The 14,442-nt window shown below is 39.2% G+C and overlaps 2 protein-coding genes across 4 annotated transcripts in view; both read left to right on the plus strand.

Annotated features, from left to right (window-relative positions):
- The window catches only part of LOC139938117 (piwi-like protein 1), a 36,819-nt gene extending 30,837 nt beyond the window's left edge, over nt 1-5,982 (plus strand). For all 3 annotated transcript variants that reach the window (XM_071933497.1, XM_071933495.1, XM_071933496.1), the window contains 3 exons: nt 315-440; nt 1,935-2,082; nt 2,805-5,982. In XM_071933497.1, coding sequence (XP_071789598.1) covers nt 315-440; nt 1,935-2,082; nt 2,805-2,921 — 391 coding nt within the window. In that variant the 3' untranslated portion in view covers nt 2,922-5,982. The remainder of the gene's footprint in view (nt 1-314; nt 441-1,934; nt 2,083-2,804) is intronic.
- Nucleotides 5,983-11,524: 5,542 nt separating this feature from the next.
- LOC139938337 (kappa-type opioid receptor-like) lies at nt 11,525-13,011 on the plus strand. The gene is made up of 2 exons (XM_071933789.1): nt 11,525-12,206; nt 12,674-13,011. Exons 1-2 carry the CDS (start codon nt 11,525-11,527, stop codon nt 13,009-13,011), a joined length of 1,020 nt encoding a protein of 339 aa, XP_071789890.1.
- The last annotated feature ends 1,431 nt before the right edge of the window (nt 13,012-14,442 follow it).

A 14,442-nucleotide genomic window follows, 5' to 3' on the forward strand; every position in this document is an offset into this window, starting at 1 on the left:
GGTGATTCAAAGGGCTTTGATCACAGCTGCTTGAAAAATATCCAACTGTGTCGCCTTGAATTCCTGCTGAAAAGTCTATAAAACCCCCATTACACCGAACTAATTCTCACTATGTTCTGAAAACTGTAATCTTGTGATAAGAAGTGGTGAGTGTGGGATTGCGATAGTCGAGTAAAACTGCGGATTACAGCGTTTTGCACCAAGACTATATTTTTCAGAACATAGTAAAAAAAGAGTTTGATGTGATTGGGGGAATTTACAACTTTGATCGATATTATTTATTTTTAAAATTTTGTGCTTAATTTTCTTTACAGTCCCAAGGTAGTGGTGATCGTAGTGAAGAAGCGCATCAATAACCGTTTCTTCATGCAAAGCAGATCCGGTCTTTCCAATCCTCCCCCTGGTACTGTCATCGACTCTGTGGTGACGAGGCCAGACTTGTAAGTACATCAGAACTAGGAAACTGGGTGACTTGTGAAATTTACTAAAATTTGTGACATCTTGTTTGCCCCAGGCGCAATAAAGTAGTATTCACGCTGAGGGGCATGAAGGATTGTGTCACTGATGTCTGATTCTGATTTGTGAGTATATTGTCCTGAACAGTAGTGAGCGACTCAATTGGTTCACCGAATAGGAAGTTGCGACGAATAGGAAGGCACGATAAAGAGTAGTCGCGACTCGACTAAACAATCAATCGTCGGCACTCTGACACTAGTCGCTCAGGCTTAATCAGAACTGCATGCCTGGCCAGCTGTCCTTGGCACTGGCAGGCGAAGGGGCCTGGGCAGTTTGACCTTGGACAAGAAGTGGATCTAAAAATCATTTGCTAATATCGCCAAATGACTATGTACCACAACTTTTCTTATCAAACAGGCAGCAAAATTTGCTCGGCCCCTGTCCTCTTCTATCCGTAACTCTTTCACGGTCTGATCGGTCATTAGTGACTGATTGAAATCCCTTCAGAAAAAATAGTTGTAAAACAATAGTAAAGACTGCCAGCCACACAGTTTTCAGAATGGGAAAGATGACTCTTGAGGGTGCTATTGCGACCTGTTTTGGGGAGTTCAGCATTTGCAAAAGAACATGTGAAAGAAACAGTGTGTGTACGTCAGGCTTTGAACTTAGCTCTTGAAGGGGCACAGCAAAAGCACGTGACACCACAGCAATCGCTTTGTGTGTGTGCCATGTGTTGTTTTAAAGCCATTTACACTTTCGGAACAGAAAACAAAACAAAAAGTTCACAGATTTACAAATAACTTACATGGTTTACAGAAGGTAAAAGACTTCTCTTGAAATATTATTCCATGAAATGCTTTACTTTCTGAGAAAACAGTAAAACAATTATCAATTCTCGATAGCGAGAATAACGGATTTGTTTAAAACACATGTCATGACACGGCGAAACATGCGGAAATAAGGGTGGGTTTTCCCGTTATTTTCTCCCGACTCCGATGACCGATTGAGCCTAAATTTTCACAGGTTTGTTATTTTATATATGCATTGTGATGCACGAAGTGTGGGCGATTGGACAATAATGTTGACTGAAAGGGCCTTTTTGAGGTATGGCGGACGTGATACGGGCGCGTCACACGCCGCAACTGATGCCATGCTCACCATGTTGGTGGTCATTAGGTTTACGTGTAAACGCCGCGTCGCCTATAATGCGCACTTCACTGAATAACATACGCTCTATTTCTATGGTCAATACGCACAAATTTACCACAACTTTTCAGTGTTGTAGCATTGTGTCCGCTATACCTCAAAAAGGCTTATGGTACATATCAATTCAATACTTAACACAATGGTGCACGAAAGAGTTCTGGGAAAAAATTGCGAAGACGTCAACCCTTGTTTGTGTTCTCTCTCTTTTTTTTTTTTTTTTTTTTTTTTTTTTCAAAAATAAAAATTTAGTTTTTTACATTTTTCTCTTTTAGCTATGACTTCTTCTTGGTGAGTCAGTCCGTGCGCCAAGGCACAGTCACCCCTACCAGCTACAATGTCATCTGGGATACCTGGGGTCTGAAACCAGACTACGTACAGCGCCTCACCTATAAACTCACACATCTGTATTTCAACTGGCCGGTAAGTTTTCCAACAAATTCTTTTTTTACCTTTTTCAGCCCAAGGCATAAGCCGTTTGCGAGTTAGATTTGAATAACGTCTGGTTCAAAGATGTGCTTATTCACAAGTTATTTTGTGCAATTAAGAAACCATTATGTAAAAGGTCCTGAAACCTCTTGGAAAATCTTTACAGCTGCGAATACATCAACAATTAAAACCAAAAAAATAGTTATATTATAAACAAAATTGACACATTTTTCACTTGGTAGGAATGACAAAAACAAATATACAAACTAAGATATTGCAACTATGTAAACCAATATGCTCTTCTGTTTTGTTAAAGATGCTATTTAAGATTTTTGGCCGATTTGACCCCAAAATTTTGATTTAAAATTCAATAGGTATTTTGATGGGGGTCGAGAAAGTTACAAGCTTTCATTTGAGCCATTGCTAGAAAAAGTCCGCCAATTATTAGTAGCAGTGAAATAAAGTGCTCAAAATTAGTTTGTGTAGGGATCCCGACAATATACCACGTGACCAATTCTTATGTTTTTTTATAAGAAACGTTTTAAATTTTTGTCATGGTTCCCAAGTTGAACTTTTTTTCGTTAGAGCGGATGATACTCTTTGAAATACCATTCACTCAAAAAAATAAACTTTTTAATGTATGGGACAAAAAATCTGACATAGCATCTTGAACCTGATCCTTAAATTTCTCTCTCCTCTCTCCTTGCACCCACCAGGGTACAATTCGGGTACCAGCGCCCTGCCTGTACGCCCACAAGCTCTCCTTCTTGGTTGGCCAGAGTCTCCACAAGGCACCTCACCTAGACCTTGCTGATCGACTCTACTTCCTATAGTGGGGGTTTTGTAAGAGGAAACCCTTTGACAGACGTATACATCAAAGTACGTCAGAAGCCCTATTTAGTTGAAGACTTGCAATCTGTGAGGCGAGAGTGTCTTTGGTGGAACATTTTTTTGTTATAGTTTTTATATTACATACACGTTGTCGCAGCTGATCAGACTCTTTGGCCGAGACTTGAGTTAAACAGTAATTCAATTTACAGAGGAGTGAGCTATGATTGGACTATTTTTAGTAATGTGCCTTTTAGTTATAACTCCCACCGTAAATAGAAGGATGCTTAGTTTTTGGGGTTTGTTGTTTTCTTTATTGTGGTAGGTTTTTACTATTGTCGCTTTTTTTTTCACACCCTAACAAAACAAGTGCCTCCTTTTTGTTTATGACTGACTGGTAAGTTCATCCAAGAGAGATGAAACGTTGTTTTTGGTGGGTTTTAATTTTGGGTCTTTCATGAGCTTGTTGGTGGAGCAAGCCTGGATTTTTACAGAGTGGCAGGCCTGATGCTTAACGGAGCAAACAAAGGCGATTGCCTCCATGCCCCGGTTATTGCCTTGATGCCCTTCAAATGCTACAGTAGAAATTTACAGTTTTCATCAAAGGGTGCCCTTTACCAAGGAGAAAATGCCTTGGTGCCCTTGCCCTTTCAAAAACGGAGCATACAGGCCTGGAGAGGTCCTTGCCGTTTTTACCTATTGTTTCAGACATATGTTGATTAATTGCTTGCCACGTCCTTTTTGCCAAGAGCTGCCAGATTTTGGTGTAGGGCTTCCGCAAAAAAAAAGATTTAGGGATTTGAAAGTTGCTCAATGGTTTTCAAAAGGAAAGCGTTAGAAATCCAGGGAAAGCTTTGCTTGATAGTCTTAACTTTGGACATGTAAGAAGAAAAAGAAAACTTCATTGTTATTTTGGAAACTTGTTGGTGGAACACACCATGTAACAATGTCTTGTGTTCATTTTCTGCCTGAATATGCAGTCATATTTTTTGCCAAATTTGTTTTGCTAGGTCTTGAGAAGAAAAATAAAAGTTCTTGTGAAATTTGTTCAATCCAGTTTAATGAAGGTGGTGCTAATAGTTTTCCAGGAAAGAAATCTGTTGAATAATTTGATAGTTATATTTTAAAAAGTTATATTTTTTTGTAGGACAATTTTAATAAGAATGTTTGTTCACATGTCACGCACAGTGTTTTTGCGAGGACAAGTGTTTTTTTACAGTTGTGATGCCAATTGAAAAGTGGGAAAATGTTCTGCGTTTTTATGTGTTATTTTTCCAACCAAACTTTTCTAGATGTTGTTATTCAAATGTTTTCCATTGAAACAAAAGTGATGATCAGTTGATCTTCTATCACTCAGTCAATCAATCAATCAATCAATCAATAAGTTTATCTAAAGAAAGATTCAGAGATTTCAAAAGAGAAGAAATAAGTCAGTTGTTTATCTTAACGTTTTTTTGGTTAATTTATTCATTTTTGAAGAAAACACTTCAGTATTACTCAAAAAGCAGAACTTGCGGGTGAGAAAATCATCGCAGAATGATTTATCTGAGGTGATGTTGTTTCCAAGGGAGGTTTGGAAGGGTTATTGAATACTTTTCAAAAACTAACGGCTTGTGTTGTTGTCGGCCAGTTCTCTTCTTTTTTTATTCTCCCCCTTTTGTTTTCCCCATTTGTTAATTTTGTTGTTGTAGTTAAATAATACGTAGCTCATGATTTTATTTTGTCACTGACTTTCCTTTGTTTCCATAATCCTACTACTGCATGATGTTAATATTAGTGTAGACTTCTAGTGCAAGTTTTTTTTAAGACAGTTGAGTTTTCATTGTTATTTTTCTATTCCACAGTATATTATTTTTTATATATAAATACACAAATCAACCAATCTGTTCGTCCTTTGTTAAATACACACAACAAATTGTTTTTAACCCCTCACTCTGCTGATCAGAAACACCAGAGTTTGAATTTGGTGCTCTTAACCGCTTGGCCACGACACTTCCACATAGGGTTTCAATTTCACAAAGAGTTAGGACTAGCCCTAACTTTTAGGAACTATCCTAGGAGATAATAAAAACTTATAGGCAGTGGACACTATTGGTAATTGTCAAAGACTATCCTTCACAGTTGGTGTATCTCAACATATGCATAAAATAACAAACCTGTAAAGATTTGAGCTCAATCGGTCATCGAACTTGCGAGACAATAATGAAAGAAAAAAACACCCTTGTCACACGAAGTTTTGTGCGTTTAGATGGTTGATTTCAAGACCTCAAATTCTAAATTTGAGCTCTCAATTTGAGGAAATCAAATTCGTGGAAAATTACTTCTTTCTCGAAAACTATGGCACTTCAGAGGAAGCCGTTTCTACCACCAACCTCTTCCCATTACACGTTACCAAGTAAGGATTTATGCTAATAATTTGTTTGAGTAATTACCAATAGTGTCAACTGCCTTTAAGGTTACTCGTCTTAACTATGTCTCAACTCGAGAGTCCTTACTCTTTGTGAAATTGACCCCCGGACTATTAAAACCAAGTATAAAACATTCTGAAGACCTTGTTTCAATTTAGCATGCTTTGGCCAAACATCCAAAGATTTGGGTTCCGGAATGTTCCCCTGCAAACCCTTGTTTTCTTTTTAACCACAGTGCCTTATTTGAAATCTGCTTAATTCTTTGATTCCGTCCATGGCGTCTGCAGGGATTTGTCAGTTTGCATTGTTCATGAAAAATAATGTCGTCATTTGCACACTGTATTAATATTGCTCTGGACAAAACTTTTCCATTATGTGAAATTTATAATGACAAGGCTCTTATAGTGACAAGTTGTATGCTGAAGACTAATATAACCAGGTGAATTCTGTACCACTAAAACAGGCTCATTTTTGTTGTTTTCCCAGGGCTTTGTTAATTGAAGAACTTCACTCTACTCCATGTTTAAGTTTATTTATCGATTTTAAATTATTTTTGTACAAACAATAATAGGATTTTCACAGTGCCATATACTTAACAATGTCTCACTGACATTTTTCATGTAATTAAACACAGATACCTTTCTATTTCAGAATTAAAGCTTTGGTTATGTCAATGCTTATGGTCTGTTGTACAGTCTATAAATCAACATAATGCACAACACTTTGGTTAAATGCTTGAGTTAAATAACAGCAGGGCTGCTGCATTTCGCCTGCTACAGATAAACAGGGCCGCATTTTTAGTAATAAACAACAACAAAACAGTTGCTTGTTTGTCGGGGATTTGTTTACATTCTTGTTTTGATGAACAAGCCATTGTGTGTAAAGGCACTGGACACTATTGGTAATTACTCAAAATGATTATTAGCATAAATTCTTACTTGGTAATGAGTAATGGAGAGCTGTTGATAGTATAAAACATTGTGAGTACCGTAGTTTGGGAAAAAAGAAGTATTTTTCCACGGATTTGATTTTGAGACCTCAGAATTAGACTTTGAGGTCTAGATATCAAGCATCTGAAAGCAGTCTTTGACATTTACCAGTAGTGTCCAGTGTCTTTAATAGGATATTTAAACTAGGGCCCGATTCGTTGAGCTGCTTAAAGGGGCTGGTTCGTCATGATCAAAGTAAGCCTGGATATATGAACTGGAATTATGAACTGGTTAACTAGTTTCTGCATGCGCACACTCATCATTGATTTTATATGGACAGAGGGCGCATTCGTGCTTTTCGCAAATAACAATTTCGCAAGCTGGGCTAGCTAGGGATCAAACTTAATCGCTAGCTAGACAATCATGCACCTCTCTCAAGGCCTACATGGCTCGCATTGGGAGTTTCGCCACCTCGTGTGTTGGGTGTGGAATGAGGTGCATGCTGGTCACTTTTTGCGAAAGGTGCTATGTACATCCACATCCAGGGCCCAATTTCATGGCTCTGCTTACCGTAAGCACAGAATCGGCGCTGACGGAAGCAGGGAATTCTGTGCTTACGGCAAGCGTATTTCACGGGTTAGCGGCGTATTTGGGCTTCTGCGCATGTGTACTTCATGTTTCTAGGGATTCTACGCTTACCAGACTAGCGCAGAAATTCGGCGCTTGCACGTAAGCGCAGAATTCGGCGGTAAGCAGAGCCATGAAATTGGGCCCTGTACTTGTTTTGATCATGACACAACCACTTGGTACCATCGCCACTCACCAGTGTGACCCTTACATAACAAACACCAGTGTTGTGCCTTTTGTTAAATAAACATGGTCATAAAAATGTAAATAATAGGACTACTTTTAATTTATGTAATACCACTTTTCATGCTGACTTTTGGGAGTGGCGATGAGGTGTTTTTTTTTTTTTATTGGGGGGGGAGAGAACTCGATCGGGTTGAACCATAAGTTAAACCGACTTTAGTACTGTGTCTGAACGACCTCATAGAAAGGTTTGCGGTAACACCATGTAATGACTATCTCTAATGAGTTGGGGAGGTTCTGTAAAGAACCGTTGGTTTCAACTCGACGTTTCGATCAGCATGTTCTGATCGTCTTCTGGAGGTTTGTGGTAGTTTCTTCTGATTTCATACAACTAATATAACCACCAGGACTGTATTCTCTTTGCTGTTATGTACACCTTAGGAAACCTTGAGTGTGGATTGTTTACTCTGTATTTAAACACAAGGGCTGATCTGTTTCAATGTGAACTTGAATACTTAATATAGTTAAAACTTAACTGTTGTGCTTAATATTTTCATGGTATGGAAAGGTTTGCGGTAACACCATGTAATGACTATCTCTAATGAGTTGGGGGGGGGGGTTCTGAAAAGAACCGTTGGTTTCAACTCGAACATTGGTGACGCTTTCTGGACTAGAACCTTTGCTTGAGAAACAAGTTGTAAAAGAAATACACCGAGATTATTTTGTCACAAGAATCTGCTTCGCTTTTGGCGCGAAATATAAACTGGGCTTTCAATACGCTAACTACATTCTCACATGCCTACAGATGCTATTGGTTGGCAAATGACATAGTTGTGTACAAGGTAGACGCACAATTCCAAAACGCGTCATGCCACCACCAAAAATGCCAAGTTCCCTCATTTTGCCATTTAGTAAGCGTGCATTGCGCACGCGTGATGTGCAATTTACATACTCATGGAAAGTGGTGATTGTCAGTTGTTGTAGCTCTTTGCTTTTTCATGTTTGTACAAAGTACTGCCTTGTTTTAAGAGGTTTTTTTGTGACCAAAGACTTTATTAAAAGAGTCAATTTGAGAAAATAAAATAAAAAATTGGTCTATAGTGCTAGTTGTCATTTTTAAAATCTGTTGTCAAAATTCAAGTCCATTATTAGACCTGGGTTAAGTTTATTCATTAGGTCAAAAAAATTGGGGAACAAATTTGGGGAGCAGTCTTGCAAACAAGTGTATAGGCCCGTCCGGTCACTTCGGCACCTTGCAAACTCGTCACCCACAAACTCAATACCTAACAAATGCGGCAACTACAAACTCGGCACATAAGGGGAATTGGTTGTTAGTTTTCTAGCTGCCAACAAAGTGTGTGGTATTCAATCGAGTTACCAGATTACAACATCTACACAGTTTGTTTTTTTGTTCGTTATTTTGGTGATAGAGAAACGAAAGCACCATTCACATGACAGCAGTTTAACAGGGGTCCCTGGCTTTGTGTTAGCATGGTTGTAAAAAGTACCCTTGCTAAATAGCTCTCGTGTGAAAGGGGCTTTAGGGTTGGCCTGCAAGTGTGTGTGTGTGGTGTGTGTTGGACGGGGGGGGGGGGGGGGGTGATTATACATGTACAATGAGTTCTATTAGGCCTTACAACTAGAACTTTACACTTCGCACATAAGAATGCCAATGATTACGCATTAAAAGTTCTCTCTGAAATGCAAGCATTAGGATATGGCATCCATGGCCCTGTCTCGCGTCTGAAAGCTTTTATAGAGCTGCTTAAGCAGAAAATTATTGCTTAAAGACAGTGGACACTATTGGTAATTACTCATATTATCATAAAACTTTATTTGTTGACGACTAATGGGGGAAAGATCGAAACATTGTGAGAAACAGCTCCCTCTGAAGTGACGTAGTTTTCAAAAAAGAAATAATTTTCCACGAATTTGATTTCGAGACCTCAGGTTTAGAATTTGAGGTCTCGAAATCAAGCATCTGAAAGCACACAACTTCGTGTGACAAGAGTGTTTTTCTTTCATTATTATCTCGCAACTTCGACAACCGATTGAGCTCAAATTTCCACAAGTTTGTTATTTTATGCATATGTTGAGATACACCAAGTGAGACGTCTGGTCGTTGACAATTACCAATAGTGTCCACCGTCTTTAACCATGTTCTGTTTAAGCAGCAATGAGCAGGATACCAGTCACAACTTGTACATTGGTGTGACATGGTAGTTTGGCTGGTAACCTTATTCTGGTAAGCACAATACTATATAGGATTTGAGGTATTGCATGCTGAGGTATAAATGTATATTTGGTTTGCGGTAACAAACTATCGAATTCCTTGTACTTGTGGTAAAGTGTACATTGGCGAGACCGGTAGAGACATAACTACCAGGCTAAAAGAACATAAAGCACACGGCCGCAGAGGGGAATATGACAAATCTGCCATTGTCAAACACTCCACCGATTTAGACAATGTCATAGATTGGGATCAGGCTCGTATCATAGCACCTGAGAGACATTGGTATACAAGGCGCATAAGGGAAGCTATCGAAATATACCGACACGACATTGTGCCACAAGATATCGGCTATTTCATCAGCAGCATTTGGCATACTATCCTACCACCCTCCTCCTCTAACAACCACCAACCTACTGTCACGCCTCACTACACCCGAGAGGTTTCTCACACAATGGGCAAGCCTAACAATAGCCCTGGGCCCGCCAACCACATAACCAATCAGAGCATTGATTGACCTGCAGTGGATCCACTGAACCCCTATTAATAAGCCCACTCTTCTCTTACCTCTTCAGTCTCCTGACGATGACTAGAGCACGCTAGTCGAAATGTTGAGACCAATTTCAGAACTGACTCCGCGGCAGTACAGTAAATTACGATCCTATAAGCTAAAGTAGTTATCCAGTCTAATTTCTATACCATCCGCCCTGGTAATAGTTAAAAAGCAGGACAGTTCTTTTCAGAACTGAGAAGTCTCCCGAACCTCCGATTGTCTACTCCGCGGCAGTAGAATAAAGCAAGACAGTTCCTTAAAGAACAACTCTACCTGGCAAGTAGATACATACATGGTGTTACCGCAAACCAAATATACATAAGCATAATACTGTTGTGCTTAAGCAGCTCGGTACCAAGCATGTTTTTATGCTTACATATAATCCTAAGTAATTACCAATAGTGTCCAGTGCCTATGCCTTTAATTTGAGTCTGAAATTTTACTGATTATGTAGTTCATATATAGGAGTACTTTACTAAAACTAGTTTTATATTTAAGATTCATTCGAAATGAAGTCAAATCAAGTAACTACATGAAAACCTTCTGCAGAAACAGCTAATTGCAGTTGTGACAGTGTGTTTACTACTTGCAGAAGTTGTGCAAGATTGTGTTTACTACTTGCAGAAAGTTGTGCAAGCTTGTTTTCCTGAATTATACCACAGCTTTTACAACTACGTTTTCATAGGTTTCGTCTTTAAAGGAATCGGGTACCTTTTCAATATTTTCACAGATTTACATTAAACTTACAGGGTTTGAAGATAATGATAGTGGAAAGCTTCCCTTCAAATATTACTAACTAAGGTTGTGTAGTTTTTGAGAAATGAGTTAAACAAGTCCCAAAATCTTCGTCTCATGAGACCAAAATGATTTTAGCATGTAAAATCCCCTTAACCAGTTATGATATTACACCAAAGCCATATCATAACTGGTCAATACGTTTTTACATGCTAAAACTGAGACGAAAATTATTACTTTTACTCATTTCTAAAGCACCTCAGTAAGTAAAATTTCAAGGGAAGCTTTCTAATCATAAATCTTCAAACTGTGCAAGTTTATTGTAAATCTGTGGACATTGTGGTTTTTTAAGGAAAAAGTACATAATACCTTTTAATGGGGCTGGGTACTGTTTGTGCGACATGGTAGAAAGCTTCCCTTAAAATATTACTTTCTGAGGTGCTAGGTTTTTGATAAAATGAGTTTTCACCAAAACAATATTTATTTAATTTGTTTTAAATTAATGAGCACCTCATACCCGATATCGCGGATTCACTGCTAATGAAATCACCGCATACTCTTGCTGCTCGTGACGCTTCAAGAAACCTCTAATCATGAAACCATAAAGGTGAGCAAGAATGTATACACTACACTCATTAAAACCAAACCAAACGGGCAGCTGATAGGCGATGCCTAATTACTCCAGTCTCAAACCAAAGTCTGTGGATAACGAGCCACCGTCAGCAGGCGAATCATTAAACATCTTCTTAAAAGAATCAATGACTACGCAAGGTGCTCGGAATTTGTCTCGAATTGCCTCTGGAGGTGTTTTTACAAACTGCTCTGTGGAGACGACAACTACAACACGAAGGTCATGTTTATTGTTTTTCTTCCAAATATAAAATCTCCTTTATTTGCTTGAGGACTACCATTTCTTCCAAGTGTTGTTATTGTTAATACAACAATGCATTTCGAAAACGCAAACTTGACGACGGGTTGGGCTATGGGGGATATCAAAAGCGCCAGCGAAAAAGTTGTCTACGGTATCGTGGCTTTTCTGGGCATCGTCGGGAACAGCATTGTCTGTTACGTTTTCCTTCGCAGGTCGTCGCCTCACAGTCGCTGTAGCTACTTTATATTTCACCTAGCAGTGGCTGACCTGATGGCATGCCTCCTCGCTCTACCTTATCACCTCCTCCCTTTGAATGTGACTTTTCACGACGACAATGGGGTCGTCGGGGAGCTGGTTTGCCGTGTGCTGCTCTCCAAGTACCCGATGTGGGTGTGCATCAGTGTTTCCGTGAACACTCTCATCGTACTCACCGTGGAGCGATACTTTGCCGTGGTCCACCCGCTAAAATACAGTGTCATCTTCAAACGAGTGCGTAGTCGTAGGCTAACAATCTGCTGCTGGACTTTGGGGATTGCAGGGTGTGGCTATTTCTTGTTTATCTACGGCCTCTCAAAAGATGGACAGTGTGTGAAGCACACCTTTACACCACCCTTAAAGCAACTCGTTGGAGTGTGTGTGTTTTTAAGTTTCTTCATTGTCCCTCTTTTGACAATGCTAGGAGCACATCTCCAGATGATTAAGACCCTCCAGAATCAAGCCAAAACCTTCGCCAAACAAGCCCTTGAAAACGAAGGTAAGTGACACTTTAGGGTCGAAGATATAGCTTTTTTGAAGTAGCCGAAAGCACAATACGAGTGGTTCAAATATGTCTAAGTCATGTTCATTCACTTTTACACTGCACTCCTGGAACGTCATATTTACCAAAAAGATATTCCTATCTTTCCCGCTTATTTCCCGCGTTTGATTGACTGTGACGTTGATGGCAATAAAAACTTACCTGGTAAAAGTACAGCAGCATGATGGCATTGTGTGTAATAACTGACTTTTATCAAGCTGCCTCCATCTTGGTCATGTTCCTCGTGTCGAATTACAAGAACGAATGCTATAATGATCTTTTTGCAAATAGGAACCAGACTATTTTGGTCTTCCAGCCTCGGTTTGATGCACTGCAATTGGAGAAATAAGATTGCTGCAGTGATAAAGGTCCAATTTAAATAGATCAATTTGACCAAATTGTTGTTTTCCAATTTCCAAACACAGGACCACCACAAATCGGGAAGACCGATAAGGGTAAATGGCAGACGAAGAAGGCCCGCAAGATCCAACGGTTGTTTTTCGTCGTGTTTTTGACGTACACCGTGTGCTGGGCACCAAATCAAATCATCTTCCTAATCTACAGCGTGGGTGGGACCATAGACTTCAGCTCGTGGTACTACCACTGGTCCGTGGCGATCGTGCTGGCAAACTCCGGTATCAACCCCTTCATTTACGCCGTCGGGAGTAAACGCTTCAGGAATGGGTTCACTAAGATGTTTCATGGGTGCTCCAAACGCTCGTCGCAGCTCACCAAGGTTCAGTTCATTGGGTCATATGAATAAAAAGTAGTCAATAAAATTACAAGTACTACTAGCAAAAAGTAAAAGCATAAACTTCCACAAGTAGAAGCATTTAGTTCAAGCACCTTCTCAATTCTGTATACATAAAATTATTCTTTTACTGCAAAGTAGGCAGTGGACACTATTGTTAATTACTCAGCATACAACCTTACTTGGTAACGAGTAATGGAGAAAGGTTGGTAGTAGAAACGGCTCCCTCTGAAGTAACATTGTTTTAGAGAAAGAAGTATTTTTCCATGAATTTGATTTCTTCGGAGACCTCAGATTTAGAATTTGAGGTCTCGAAATCAAGCACCTGAAAACCTGTGGGTGTTTTTTCTTTTTCATAGTTATCTCGCAACTCGATCCGACGACCAATTGAGCTGAAATTTTCACAGCGTTGTTATTGAGAAACACTAAGTGAGAAGACTGGTCTTGGACATTTACAAATAGTGTCCAGTGTCTTTAAAGAAACACGTTGCCTTGGATCGGTCGAGTTGGTCTTTGAAAAGCGTTCTGTAACGTTTGTTATAAAATGCATATGGGTATAAAAAGATGTTGTAAAAGTAGGATAAAATGATCTACACAAATATGCCTCGAAATTACGTGGTTTTCTGTTTACCTCCTCGACTAACACGGTCGGCCACATGGGAGTCAAATTTTAAATGACCGACCGTGTTAGTTCGCGACGTAAAAGGAAAACCGTGCAATTTTGAGTGATACTTGTGTGGATCATTATATCTTTCTGACCACATGCATTTAATAACAAACGGTTTCAAACGCTTTTAATATACCCACTCGTCCGATCCAAGCCATACTTTGGAGTAAATATTTCTGATATCAAAGTTTTCATAACTCTCATTCATGTTCACGTATGCACCCTCACACACAAAAGCGGCATTTGTTTTCACAAGTCGGCAATGAATTTTTTTATTACGACAATTAATATTTTGATCAAGGCATGGAGGAAAAAATTGAAAAAGTTGTTGATGCTGTAGTATTTCCTCCGTATTATTCATGGAAGTAGGTGTAGTATACTATAATTGCTTCTCTCCACCCACGGGGTAAATGGGTACCTGCGAGGTTAGAGGTTGATATTGTGTATGAAAAAGCCACAAGCGCCTTATAGGCAGCTCAGGGCTGTATACTCCCCAGGGAGCTGAGAAACATTACAGGGATGTTATTGGCCCTATGACCAGGGCACTAATGTAAAGCGCATTGATACGGTTATTGTGAAATACGCTATATAAGAATTTGTTATTATATTATGGATTTAGGTATAATTAATTTCAATCTGTTCATAACACCTATATTTTTTGAGATTTTGCTATACACAAGGTATCTATGTTTTTTCCATGGGATGTTTCCGTCGATATGAACTCCTAAGAATTTAGTACTCCTCACTTGTTTCAGAATGGTACCATTATAAGGAAA

The sequence above is a fragment of the Asterias amurensis genome, chromosome 6 (genome assembly GCF_032118995.1).
Source record: "Asterias amurensis chromosome 6, ASM3211899v1".
Classification (NCBI taxonomy): Eukaryota; Metazoa; Echinodermata; class Asteroidea; order Forcipulatida; family Asteriidae; genus Asterias; species Asterias amurensis.